Source organism: Quercus robur, chromosome 1 (assembly GCF_932294415.1).
Source record: "Quercus robur chromosome 1, dhQueRobu3.1, whole genome shotgun sequence".
Taxonomy (NCBI): Eukaryota; Viridiplantae; Streptophyta; class Magnoliopsida; order Fagales; family Fagaceae; genus Quercus; species Quercus robur.
The window spans coordinates 4,869,960-4,884,571 of NC_065534.1; the positions used below are offsets into that span (position 1 = coordinate 4,869,960).

At 31.7% G+C, this 14,612-nt stretch overlaps 2 protein-coding genes across 2 annotated transcripts; both read left to right on the forward strand.

Annotated features, from left to right (window-relative positions):
• The first annotated feature begins 254 nt into the window (after positions 1 to 254).
• LOC126717205 (uncharacterized) lies at positions 255 to 2,858 on the forward strand. The gene is made up of 3 exons (XM_050418655.1): positions 255 to 1,236; positions 1,398 to 1,937; positions 2,501 to 2,858. Exons 1-3 carry the CDS (start codon positions 415 to 417, stop codon positions 2,597 to 2,599), a joined length of 1,461 nt encoding a protein of 486 aa, XP_050274612.1. The 5' UTR covers positions 255 to 414; the 3' UTR covers positions 2,600 to 2,858.
• Positions 2,859 to 6,612: 3,754 nt separating this feature from the next.
• On the forward strand, positions 6,613 to 9,971 carry LOC126717189 (uncharacterized). The gene is made up of 3 exons (XM_050418629.1): positions 6,613 to 7,575; positions 8,708 to 9,247; positions 9,734 to 9,971. Exons 1-3 carry the CDS (start codon positions 6,751 to 6,753, stop codon positions 9,830 to 9,832), a joined length of 1,464 nt encoding a protein of 487 aa, XP_050274586.1. The 5' UTR covers positions 6,613 to 6,750; the 3' UTR covers positions 9,833 to 9,971.
• Positions 9,972 to 14,612: the final 4,641 nt, after the last annotated feature.

The following is a 14,612-nucleotide window of genomic DNA, read 5'->3' on the forward strand; positions in this document are numbered from 1 at the left end:
CTTTCACAAATAAAGGTAGGCTAGAAAATTAGAATTTTTTTGTACTACCAGGTAACCGCTGGCCTAATAACTATAGCATGAAAAATGCCAGGACTTCTCCTTAAAATCCTGCCTGCACTGCATAGAAAGTATATGCCTTACAGTACTTGATATCTCACTTTTCACGTAATGTATAACCTCCTTTTACATACATATATAGTTTTACACAAAACTCCAGATTAAGTATTAAAAAAGAGCAACATCACATGTATTAGCAAGTTTAAACAAGAATCATGGCCTCAAAAAGTTGCAAAACTTTTAGAACTCTTTAATTCCAAAACATCAATAGGAAGGTATGCTCCGAGATTTGTTTCCCTTTAAACATTCTTCATTTAAATTCTCCTATGTTTCAACAGTCCACCCTTCACATTCACAATGTCTTCTTCCTACTTGAGGAGCACCATTCAACAAAATCTCACCCCTTTATCTCTTAGAACTCTATGCAAGTCTCTAGCTATTTTAGTCCTAGTCTTGCTTTTGTTCTGCACTTACTCGTTTAACCCTCCTAATTACCCACCTTCAGACCTCTTATCAACCATAAATAAAAAATGGCCAACCTCAAGCCCCATTATTAGTACTACTAATTCTATTAAAACCAATATTAGTCACATTCTTTTTGGCATATGTGGTTCAATGAAAGCATGGAAGCACAGAAAATCATACATTGAAGCATGGTGGAGACCAAATGTGACTAGGGGATATCTTTTCCTAGATAGACCTCCTACTGAAGAGTTCCAACCTTGGCCTTCAACTTCGCCTCCTTTTCGCGTTAGCGAAGATCTCACAAAATTGAAAGTGTTTCCAAAAATATTGTGGCCGATTCAAGTCAGACTTTTACGTACAATCATGGAAGCACTTAGACAAGGAGACAAAGATTTGAGATGGTATGTAAAGGGTGATGATGATACTGTAGTTATGGTAGATAATTTAGTTGAGGTACTAGCAAAATATGACCATACTAAACCCTACTATATTGGGTCCAATTCAGAGGGTGTCAAGTCAAACTTTGATTTCTCATTTGATATGGCATTTGGTGGAGGAGGGTATGCTTTAAGTTACCCTCTAGCAGAAGCATTGGCAACAAAGTTAGACGACTGTATAGAGAGATATTCATACATTAATAGCGAGGATTTTTGGTTACACTCATGTTTAGCTGATTTAGGAGTTGCTCTAACTCACGACAAAGGGTTTCACCAGGTAATTGCAACTTCTTTAGTTTAAGATGGTTACTATATATGTGACCATTTGGTGGTGTTGCAGCTATTAACAGCATGAAAAGACATAGGAAATTACAGAATATATTGTCTCGTAGATTATTTAATCACAAACTAAGCTCTCTACATATTTGTTGACTGCAGATTGATCTACACAATGATATCTCAGGTCTTCTATCGGCTCACCCTCAGACTCCTTTCCTCTCTCTACACCACATTGACACCATAGATCCAATCTTCCCCTCCATGGACCGTTCTGAATCCATAAACCGCCTCATGATGGCCGCGAAAATAGACCAATCCCGCCTCCTTCAACAAACCATATGCTATCACAGGCAAAGCAACTGGTCTGTCTCTATCTCATGGGGCTACTCAGCTTATATTTATGAAAATATAATCCCTCGGAGCATTTTATGGAGACCCCTTGAGACATTTAGCCCATGGAAGAGAAATTCAAGGCCACCACTCTACATGTTCAACACTAGGTGGCCTTCCAACAATCCTTGTGAAGCTCCTCACTTGCTTTTCTTTGATTCTATAGAGCATATAGAAGGAGACCAAATTGTTACAACGTATGTTAGAGCATGGCCTCGTGGTTTACCAACTTGTTCATTTGCTGGTAATCATTCTGCTGATCCCATAACTAAAATTAAAGTGTTTTCACCAGCATCAACACGCATGGAGGTGAGTGTGCTTTCATTTTAAATTTTACTATACTAGCTTATTAATTTGAGAAATGTTTATGTTCATATAAGCATCCGTTAACATGATATTAAATTAATTACCATCTTATCAAAAGTTTAAATTGGTAATTATGTTGAGATAATGCTACTACTACAACCAACTTTACTATAGAAGACTTATAAATTAATATGGTAATAATTGTGATTGGTGTCACATTGACTATATAATATTTAACATTAATTCCTTTTGATTGGTATTATTTTATAGATGTAGATCTCCCATCCACTTTAATTCCTATTAATTATTAGATACTTTGTCAAGGATTACACTATTCTACCACCGCGCACCCTTAGCGCGATAGTCACTCTACAAGTATAAGTGTTTGTGGGATGTGGGGGGAAAGGGTCAGAGTGCAAGTCTCTAAGAAAGAGTTTCACACACATATACACTTAGATTAAACTAGAGTAGAATTTATATTTTATTAAAAATAAATAAATAAATAATAAATAAGAAAAGGATTACACTATTCTGACATTGGTTATTGTATATTTACTACTTTCCAGGCAGGAGGAAGAGACTGTTGTGACATTGTATATAGGGTTGGAGCAAATGTAACGGAAGTCACATATAGGGCTTGCATGAAGTATGAAGTAATAGCATGATTGTAACATCAAATGGGCTTCTTGTATTATTTCATTAAAAAAAAAGTAGAAATAGATTTTTTGTATTCAATTAGAAATAAGAATAGACCTTTTATATTCAATTAATTGTTAAAGTCTCGTGACTTGTAACTCAACTATTTGGTACATTCCTAAAAGAGCTAGTAGTCAAGCATATCAACCATTGGGGGAGAGAAAAGAGAGTATATTGTTGGGGGAAGAAAACTCATTGAGTAGTTAATAAAAGACACAACTTAACCCAAAAGGCTTAAAGCCCATGAGTTTGGATCCAATTATGTTATATTAACTACTTCTTCTTGTGTTCCTAAAAAAAAAAAAAAAACTACTCCTTGTCATTCTTATTCAATGTGAGACTTAACACACCATTAGCAATACTCCTTTGTTGGGGGAGACAGAATCTTAGAGAATAATTAATATAATATATAAATACATCACTTGACCCTAAAGGCTTTAAACCCACGTGTTTAAACTCAACTATGTTATATAAGCTCTTCACTCTAGACATTTTCACATGTATTTCCAACACATACTTATTGTGAAAGCAATGGTGTCGCACATGTTTTAGCCTGAAAAGCCTTAGAGGCTAGTGATTTTATTATTTGGATGGAGGTTGTTCCTATAAATATCAATTGTATTATGTCTGCTCTTTATTTTAATAAGATTTCAATCTTTTTTTTTTTTAAAAATAATTACAACATGCTGCTAACCTCGCAGCTCAAACCTTTTACCCCCTAGACCCCCAAGCACTTTGTGCATGGGGAGGTGCTAATTCAGCTACAAAGCCTTTGGTAATAAAATTTCAATCTTGATTCTTAAAAAAACCAAACAAAAAGGCAAAAACTAATTGGTTCGTTTTGTAGTTTCTAATTGATACATCATGATTCAAATCCTCTATCAACTATCAAATTATCACCAACAAAAAAAAGTATTCAATTATTATTACTATACTGGTAGTTGATAGTTTGGCACTTCACTTAATAAATAATATGGAAGTTAAATTATTTTTAATTAGGCCAGATCCACAAATCAAAATTGCTAAATCAAGTCATCATCAACTAGTGCAGAAAGTAAATCCCTTGGAAAGTCATTTGGGTGTGTGAAGAGTGAAGACATAGACACCACAAAGGGTATCCTTTTTTATGCATCTCTGCTTAATTGTCTTCAAAATCACGATTATTGCTTATTCTATGCAGATTGCATATCCTCAAATTCAGGATTAATTATTGCCAGAAGCATTGAAAAGTCTTAACTGTGTTTTTTACTTTTCTCTAAGGTTTTCGATTAGAGAGAGAGAGAGAGAGAGAGACTTGGGCTAGGGTGACTCACACTATATGTTGATCAAGCTCATAGGCCATAGCTCCCTATCTTTATACTTTTGGTCAAAGTTTAATTTATAACTAATGTGCACTAATTTTTATGTTTAGAGGCTAATTGTCAAACATCACCAAGAATATTTTTTCTTTCTTGGCCCAAGCATTTCGCAGTGTCAAACCTTGTTACCATGTGCATTCTATTTCTTCCCCTCTTTTTAATTATTATTTTTATGCCATGCAGCGCAAATTGCTACACGTAATACATACACCCCAAATTCGCAATACAATACATCTTTGCGTATTTTGCGTGAAGTAAAAAAGCCAAATCATGTGACATTTGCAGGATTATCCAAATAAGCTAAACTTTCTACTACTTTATAGAACAATAAAATAACATTTTGATATGATTAAGTGAGAAAATTTCACACTTATATAATTTGTTAGGATCCAACTATGTTAGATGTATAGGTTTCTCCCTAGACTACAATCATGGATAGTCTAAGATGTTGTACTAAAGTAATATTTTTTAAATTTGAATGTCCAGAATTGTAAGTACCTTCTATACAGTATCAAGAAATAATGGGGAGAAAGGAATAAGGAAAAAAATTACAAAAACTTTTCAAGATTTTTTTTGGCCTCTCTTTTGATCATAAATGAACCGTAAAAAATTTCTGGCCCACCTTTATTAGTGAACTGCCGGCCTAACAACTATAGCACGTGAAAAGAGGTTATGCTGTAGTTTGTACTTAGTTTTCATGCTATATATTGTTGCTTGGCCGGCAGTTACACTGCCAAAGTAAATGTATTAGAGCACTAGCAATAGTGGTATTAAAAACCTAAAAAGCTATTTTTAGCACCGTTATATATTAATATAAGAGTGCTGCAGTGCACAACTATATATGACCATACACTGTATCTGAAAGCTAAAATAAAAAATAAAAATTTTATTCTCCACCCAATTAAAATATTATTTGTTTGTTGATTTTTTTTTTTTTCTTTTCTTTTTATCCAACCGGTTTCTCTCTCACTCTCCCCAGACCGGTGGTCCTCCCACTCCCTCCCCTGTGACAGATCAGTACTCTCCCTCCCCATGTTCATTAAATATCTTGAAGGATTGAAGCCGCTCAAAATCACTACAAAGAAAAAGAACTGAATTCAAATGCAATAGAAATAGAATCCAACGCAAAAACACAATCAGAGAGCAGGTAAAAAACACAATCACATTCAACACTTACAGTCTGTGGATGCAATAGTAAATCTGTATGATGATTTATATCTTCATCTGTACTTCTCTGTTTAGTACCTGAGAAAAGATAAATCTATACTTGGATAAGAGTTTCACTTCTTCGGTTGATGATGAAGTGACAACTAAGCCTACTATAATTTCAGCTTCCTCAAATTCTAATTTTGCGAATCCACAACTGATGTGATTTATAATGCTCATTGCTGCTTTGTTATTTGTTAAATTTTTTAAATATAAGTGCTTTCTGTTTGTTGGGTTGCTTAGGAAATAAAAGAAAACAGTATAATTTTTCAATTTCACAAATAATGATTCTCATTTTTCCACCACTTTACTTAATTCAGGTCTTCTTCTTTATAGGCTACGTTTTTTAGATAGGTGACTTTTAAGTTGGTCCCCTTTACTTTGTTGGTTTCTATAATGTTTTAACATGAAACTAAGGTTATCACGATGATTGAGAAATTTTTTTTAGTCAAAATATAAATTTGTATATATATAATTTGGGATTAAAACAAAATATTATTGTTACACTAGATGATTATTTGCTATCATGATAATTGAGAAATTGTTTTAGTAAAAAAAAAAAATGTATAAGTATAATTTGGGGTTAAAAATATCACTTGCTAACACTAAATAATTATTTGCTATCATGTGACGGTGGTAGTGGGGGCGGTGATGGTGGCAACGGTGGAAAAGTCGGTGGCAGCGGCAGTGGTAGTGGCAACGGTAGTGGTTGCCATGGTTATGATTGTTGTTTATTATAGTGGATATATTATTTTGTTGTAGTAGATATATTATTTTATTATGATATTTATATTATTTTATTTTGTTGAAAGCTAAAATAAATCCACTGCTACTGGATATTTTGTAAAGTAAGTAGATAAAATAACTTTTTGTAGTGCTTAATAGCTAAAAAATAGCACCACAATTGTGGATGCTTAGTAACCGATAAAGTCATATATCAAAATCCTACTTCAAAAAAATTAAGAAATTAAGTGGAATTACAAAATATTCTCTTATAGTCATATGGTTACCATGTCACAATTTACTTCATGATTTTTCGAAATTAAATACTAACTACCTCAAAATGATTGAGGTTCGTTCATATTAATTTCGATGTTTTGTAAAATGAAATTGCCATTAGGATAACCTCCTTTCACATATAAAGGTAGGCTAGAAAATTAGAATTTTTTTGTACTACCAGGTAACCACTGGCCTAATAACTATAGCATGAAAAATGCCAGGACTTCTCCTTAAAATCCTGCCTGCACTGCATAGAAAGTATGCCCTACGGCACTTGATATCTCACTTTTCACGTAATGTATAACCTCCTATCACATACATAGTTTCACACGAAACTCATTTCCACTTATAAAGATTAAGCATTAAAAAAGAGCAACATCACATGTATTAGCTAGCAAGCTTAAACAAGAATCATGGCCTCAAAAAGTTACAAAACTTTTAAAACTCTTTAATTCCAAAACGTCAATAGAAAGGTATGCTCCTAGATTTGTTTCCCTTTTTAAACATTCTTCATTTGAATTCTCCAATGTTTCAACATTCCACCCTTCACATTGATAATGTCTTCTACAATTTCTTCCAACTTGAGCACCATTCAACAAAATCCCACCCCTTTATCTCTTGGAACTCTATGCAAGTCTCTAGCTATTTCAGGCCTAGTCTTGTTTTTGTTCTACACTTTTTTGTTTTACCCACCTAATTATCAAACTTCTGACCTTTTATCAATCATAAAGCAAAAATGGCCAACTTCAAGCCCCATTATTAGTACCAATTCTACTAAAACCAATATTAGTCACATTGTTTTTGGCATAGTTGGTTCAATGAACACATGGAAGTACAAAAAATCATACATTGAAGCATGGTGGAGACCAAATGTGACAAGGGGATATCTTTTTCTAGATAGACGTCCCACGGAGGAGTTCCAACCTTGGCCATCAACTTCACCTCCTTTTCGTATCAACGAAGATATCGCCAAATTGAAAGTGTTCCCAAAAATATCAAGGCCGGTTCAAATCCGAATTGTACGTACAATAATGGAAACATTTAGACAAGGAGACAAAGATGTGAGATGGTATGTAATGGCAGATGATGATACAGTACTTATGGTTGATAATTTAGTTGAGGTACTAGCAAAGTATGACCATACTAAATCCTACTATGTTGGGTCCAATTCAGAGAGTGTCAAGTCCAACTTTGACTTCTCATTTGATATGGCATTTGGGGGAGCCGGGTATGCTTTGAGTTACCCTCTAGCAGAAGCATTGTCAACAAAGTTAGACGGATGTATAGAGAGATATCCATACATGTTTGTTAGTGATTTTTTGTTACACTCATGTTTGGCTGATTTAGGAGTTGCTCTAACTCACGACAAAGGGTTTCACCAGGTAATTGCAACTTCTTTAGTTTAAGTTGGTTACTATATATGTGTCTATTTGGTGGTATTGCAGCTATTGCTCTAGGAAGAAATAGGATAGCTTTAACCGTAGAGCATTTTTTGTAGTCTTGTAGAGTTTTTGCAATAATGTGCTTCAATGAAAAAGAGTTTTAACGTTTGAAAATGATAATGAATAGTGGTTTGAAATTTTGGATTTTTAAATGTATGAATAATAAATTTTGAGCTTTCTAATAAAGTTCTATATTTCAATTTTTTTTTTTTTTTAATTATAAAAAAAAAGAGGATATTCAAAGTTCAAATATCTTTGAGTATCTGATTATTCTCTCAAGTGTATGCAATCCACATATCCTACACATACCAAGTCATTACAAGGAAGAATCTCATGGAGGTAACCTCAAGATGCTGGCTAGAAATTTCAAACCTAAGATCTCATGGATATCATAAGACCTTAGGAACCACTAAGAATTTTATGTGCTTAAAAGCTCTTTTCTATTTTCTAATAGGCATCCTTTTTTTTCACCAAAAAAAAAAAACTTCATAGGGCTGGAAGCTCTTTTATTTTATTGCTAAAGCTTAAAGCTCTTTTATGGTAGTATTGCAAAAGTACTTTTTTTGGGAAGCAAAAATCATGGCAGTTCATTCACACAAAAAATAAAATCATGACAGTTTTGCTTTCAAGATTTTTTTTTTTTTTAGAATATACTTTTATTACAAGAATTGGAACACATATAATAGAACCCATATCAAGACTAAAGTTAGATTTATAGTATAATTATTTGTCAAGAGTATACCATTTAATAACTTTTTATTGGATTAAAATTTTTTCATATATATAATTAAAATGAGACATTAAAATTGCTTCATTTTCTTCCTATGCACCATGTGAAATTCTTTTTGCTCTTTCTTTGATAAGGCATGCAGTTGATGCACCAAGCACATTCTGTTAACCAGTTCTACTAATTTCCTTGTTGCACTCTTAAGGCAAATTGTAGAACTCTGTTGTACCTGAAAAATGCTGTAGACGATTACATAGCATGAAAAGACATAGGAAATTACAAAAGATATTGTCTCATGGATTATTTAATCACAAAATAAGCCCTCTAAATATTTGTTAACTGCAGATTGATCTACACAATGACATCTCAGGTCTTCTATCAGCTCACCCTCAGACTCCTTTCCTCTCTCTCCACCACATTGACACCATAGACCCAATCTTCCCCTCCATGGACCGTTCTGAATCCATAAACCGCCTCATGAAGGCCGCAAAAATAGACCAATCCCGCCTTCTTCAACAAACCATATGCTATCATAGGCAAAGCAACTGGTCTCTCTCTATCTCATGGGGATACTCAGCTTATATTTATGAAAATATAATCCCTCGGAGCATATTATGGAGACCCCTTGAGACATTTAGGCCATGGAAGAGAAATTCAAGGCCACCACTCTACATGTTCAACACTAGGTGGCCTTCCAAAAATCCTTGTGAAGCTCCTCACTTGCTTTTCTTTGATTCTATAGAGCATATAGAAGGAGACCAAATTGTTACAACGTATGTTAGAGCATGGCCTCGTGGTTTACCAACTTGTTCATTTGCTGGTAATCATTCTGCTGATCCCATAACTAAAATTAAAGTGTTTTCACCAGCATCAACACGCTTGGAGGTGAGTATGCTTTCATTTTAAGCTGTTAATATTCGTTTTCATCACTACCAAGCTTATTATGAGAAATGTTTTTATTTTATTTTTAGAATCATTATGAGAAATGTTTATGTTTTTTTTTTTTTGAGGGGGAAGAAATGTTTATGTTATTATAAACTTTACTACCATCTTATCAAAACATTGACTTAGGTAACTAATTATGTTGAGAAAATGCTAAAACTATAGCCAATTTTACTATTAAATACTTACAAATTCATGTGACAATAATTGTGATTAGTGTCACATCAACTATATAACAAATAAATTTACAGTAGCAATGATGACTTTAAAAAAAAAATGAAAATGATGAACTAAGCATTAATTCCTTTTGATTGGTTTAATAGATGTACATCTTCTATATACTTTAATTCCTTTTGATTATTGGATACCTCGTCAAGATTACACTATCTGAATTCTAATATTGTTTATTGTATGTTTATTACTTCGCAGGCCGGTGAAAGAGACTGCTGTGACATTGAATATATGGATGGAGCAAATGTTACGGAAGTCAAATATAGGGCTTGCATGAAATATGAAGTAATTGCTTGAATGTAACATCAAATGGACTTCTACACTTTATTTTATAAATTACTAGGGTAAGTACTACTACACGCATCTTGTTATACACAAGTTTTCAAACAGGTTGTGTATAATAAACACCACCCTAATAAATAAATATAAATATATATTAATAAGTCGTGTACCATAGCAGACTTGAATTTATATGTAATTTTTTTCATACATAAACAAAATTTCATATATATATATATATATATGAGAGAGATTGGTGGAAACTAAATTTCATATATATATATATATATATGTGTGTGTGTGTGTGTGTGTGAGAGAGAGAGAGAGAGAGAGAGAGAGAGAGAGAGAGAGAGAGAGATTGCTGAAAGGTTTGGTTGAGAGTGAGATAAATTGGGTTTTGAGGTAGCTTTGTTTCTGCCCTTAGAATACGAATATTCTAAGAGAGGAAATTTAAACCTTAAATATCATAAACACACTAAGAGCTAGCAATTAATTGAGCTATGAGCCTACGAGGCTCTTTGTAACTTTTCCAGTAATCTCACCTCTAATTGGTCTCACTTTTGATCATTAATGAACCATAAAAATTTTGTAGCCTACCTTTATAGTGAGCCGCCGGCCTAACAACTATAGCATGTGAAAAGAGGTTATTCTATAGTTTGTACTTAATTTTCATGCTATACATAGTTGCTGCTAGGTCGGCGTTTACACTACCAAAGTAGATGTATTTATAACCGATAAAGTCATATATCAAAGTCCTACTTCCAAGTGCGTAGCTAGAAATTTATACTTGGGGGCGGTCTGTTATAATTTTTTTTAGAATCTCCACAACAAAAATTGTTGTATTAATACAATAATCATAATTCAAAAATTTATTGAATACAGAATTATCAACTTTGATATATCATCATTCTCAACAATTATTTAGTTCACTATAGATATATACAAAAATTTTCACTATTATTTTAAAAACTATCAACCCATCATTAATTGTAATATTGAAAATATCTTATAATTTAAATTTTTTAATGAATTATTTAGCACCTAATTTCAAACCAAAAAAAATCAACTTAAAAAAATGATGACATAGAGAGATAAAATATATTATAATATAGCTATACAAAAATAATTGAAGAACAAAATCTTGATAAACAAAACATATTCATTAAACTAATTAGAAAAGCAAAAACGCATATGGTCAGATTCATATCATAATAAAACAAAAAAACAAAACCATATGACCATTATCATATATATAACAAAACTTAAATCTAAATGCCCATATGCTTGAGTTTATTTGTTTGTGTTGAGAAGTGAGTTAACGTATTGACTTGAGAGAGAACAGTGTAGGCTGGCAGCAATAGGGAGAAGTACTAAAGGTAGCTTCTTGAGATTGAGAAAAATGGAAAAAATGTAAGTTTTTGTTTGAAGAAGTGACTAAATGATGCTCTTTTGAAACAGTTGTTATTATCCATTGGGTACGCAACGAACCATTTGGACAACTGGGGGGCTAGCTAGTATATTATTTGAGGATTTGTGAACTTTGAGTCATATATTTATTGGAGTATGTTGAGATCTTAGGAATAATTGGGGAGGCCTGTCATATTTTTGAGGGGGCCCATTGCCTATTACTTCCTTGTTGGACCAAACCTATATTCTAAAATTACCATAATAATAGAAGAAAATTAAAATTTGGGGGGGGGGGGCGGGGGCCCTGCCTACTTCAACAAAAATTAAGTGGAATTACAAAACATATGGTTACCCATTTCACAATTTACTTTTTGATTTTTCAAAATTATATACTATATAATAAAAGTTAGGCGTAAATGTCGTGGTTGTGCTAAGTGGCTACTGTCACTAATTAGTAAATTATATATATATATATATATATATATATATATTTGTTAGGATATATTTCCTCAAATTAAGGGATAATATTTAACAACCGTCTAATTTAAAAAGTATTATAAAAAAATTTTAAACTTAAATCCCACACAAACCAGGTTTTTGTTTTTGTCTTTTTACTTAAGTTGCATTTTACATTCTATTAATTATTATTAAATTAATATTTTATTAGTATATTAAGCTACAAGGTTATTAACTAAGGGATAAGATTTAACAATAATTTAATTTAGATAAAACTTTATCATCTAAGTTTTAGAAATTTAAATTCTACTCCAACTAAAAATCTATTATCAAAATTTTGCACACACAATCCACGTTTCATTTTCCTCAAGTTGCATCTTACATTTTATTAATTATTAATAAATTAGTATTTTATTAGGATATTAAGCTACAAAACTCTTGACTAAGGGATAAGATTTAAAAATAATTTAATTTAAATAAAACTTTATTATCTAAGTTTTAGAAATTTAAATTATACCCCAACTAAAAGTTTATAGTTTATTATCAAAAATTTTAGAATATATATATATATATATATATTTTGTGGGGGTCAGTTAGTTAGGAGGTACTATTAAGGCTGTACGAATTGGGCCTATAGCCCAATCCGAGGACATTAACTAATCCGAGAATGGCCAAATGAGATTATAATGAGAATGGTATAAAGAGAAAAATGAAGATAGTACGAGATAAGTCCTACACACGTCTGAAGAGAAAAGAAATCTCGGAAACAAGAATCCAAGGTCAGTAAAAATGTCATATCACCTTAGACCTTCTTCAAAATTACATCACAACTAGGAGTTGGACGTTGGACAAGGGGCAAGTAAAGGGAGGTAACAAATATCTTCAAAAGTTGCTACCTCCACATTAAATGCCTCCCAACTAACTCTCTGGCCGCATTAATGTGGATGTGATACCTAAACAGTGACCAAGTAGCCTTACAGTTACTATTTGATGGTTCTAGGAGGTGTTGGATGGGACAAGGAGGAGCTCCTAGAATCCAACCTACACGTGTATGGTAGGGATAACACCAAGATTGTAATATATAGCACGGAAATGTGACCTAAAAAAGGAGATCGGGAGAAAAATCATAAAATCTAGGCAATAACATTGTGAATTTTGGTAACTATGTTCATCAACAAGATATTATAAGATAAGTTTCTCAGACTGTACCGAGGACAGATTTTCTTACTTTACTTGTGCTTAACAATCTTAATTCAGCAACTTTTATGGTCCATCTTTTAGAATAGAACCATCTCTTTCACCCACGCTCTATAAATTCATTGTTTGGGCTTGTTGGGCTTAAACCCAATCCTGTACTAGGTTTAATCCAAATACAGTCCTTACATATATATATATATATATATATATATATTCAGTGATGACTTTTTAATCCAATCCTCCTTAATCAATAAGTTGTCTTTATAATTAAATCTCACACAATACATCCCACGTTTTTTTTTTTCACTTTTTTTTTCCCATATGCAACTTATGCTTATGTTTTAATCTAATAAAATCATCTTACTTATTGTTCTTTGATTTTGAATGTGTGTGTAAGATATTATGCCAAATGAAGTTTACTATAAAGAAGCAAAACAATGGACACCCATTTAAGTTCTTGGTTCTCTTATGTAAGTTTTTAAAAACTAAAAAAAAAAAAAAAAAAAAAATTGAAATCTTTTGTGTATTTTTTGATTTTGGGTTTTGTTTATTGTATTTAATTTGTGAGTGTGTTGATTTTTTTAATTAGACTAACTTTAGGGAAAAGTTAGTATTGATGAACCATTTTGTTTATTAATGTTTGTGTTGGCTAGGACAAAGATTAAATATAACCCAAATAAGGAATGGTCAAACTAATTTCATATCTCATATTAAGAAATTAACACAAAACACAAAAAATAAATATTAATTAATTAATTAATTAATTAAAAAAATAGAAAAATATTGATAAAGTCATGAACATTTATCATATAACTTGAAGCAATTTATTTTATTTTATTAAAATCATATACGATATAATAAAAGTTGAGTTTAGAAATTCTAAACTTCAATCCCAGACAATAACTCATGTTTTCTTTCTTTAAAAAATAAATAAACCCACGATTTGACTTCTACTTTAATTAAAAGTCTATTATCAATATTTTAAAAACAACTAATTAGTAAACTAATCTTATAGATTTAAACTTCAACAAATTAAAATTATATTCAAACTAAAAGTCTATTATAAAAAATTCTAAACTTAAATCTCATACAACAACCCATGTTTTCTTTTTCAAAAAAAAACCTTTTGACTTCTACTTCAACTAAAAATCTATTATCAATATTTTAAGAACAACTAATTAGTAAATTAATTTTATATTATTTATTATGATATATTTCCTCAAATTAAAGTCCAAACTCTAAACAATTAGAACTTAAAGCAATCGTTTTGATTAAAATTATTTACTTAATTTATAATTTATTCATACTATTTATTTAATAATTTTTTTTAAAAGTTTACATTTGAATCTTCATCAAGTTGTGCATCGTACGAGAATAATACTAGCTAGATACTAAACCACCTCAAGTTAAAAATAAAATGATTGAGGTTTGTTCATATTAATATAAATAACATATTTTTGTAAAATGAAATCGCCATTAGGATAACCTCGTTTCGCATATAAAGCTAGGCTAGAAAGCTAGGATTTTTACTTTTTTAGTACTACCATATATGTAACCGCTGGCTTAACAACTAGCATGAAAAATGCGAGGACTTCTCCTTAAAATCCTGCCTGGACCATGCATTGAACGTATGCCGTAATCCTTAAACAAGAATCATGGCCTCAAAAAGTTACAAGACTTATAAAACTCTTTAATTCCAAAACATTCCTAGATTTGCTTCCCTTAAAACATTCTTCAT

Coding starts and splice junctions, on each gene's coding strand:
- LOC126717205 (XM_050418655.1), top strand. CDS start 415: ATGTCTTCTTCCTACTTGAGGAGCACCATTCAACAAAATCTCACCCCT. Junction 1,237..1,397: donor ACGACAAAGGGTTTCACCAG/GTAATTGCAACT, acceptor TGTTGACTGCAG/ATTGATCTACACAATGATAT. Junction 1,938..2,500: donor CAGCATCAACACGCATGGAG/GTGAGTGTGCTT, acceptor ACTACTTTCCAG/GCAGGAGGAAGAGACTGTTG.
- LOC126717189 (XM_050418629.1), top strand. CDS start 6,751: ATGTCTTCTACAATTTCTTCCAACTTGAGCACCATTCAACAAAATCCC. Junction 7,576..8,707: donor ACGACAAAGGGTTTCACCAG/GTAATTGCAACT, acceptor TGTTAACTGCAG/ATTGATCTACACAATGACAT. Junction 9,248..9,733: donor CAGCATCAACACGCTTGGAG/GTGAGTATGCTT, acceptor ATTACTTCGCAG/GCCGGTGAAAGAGACTGCTG.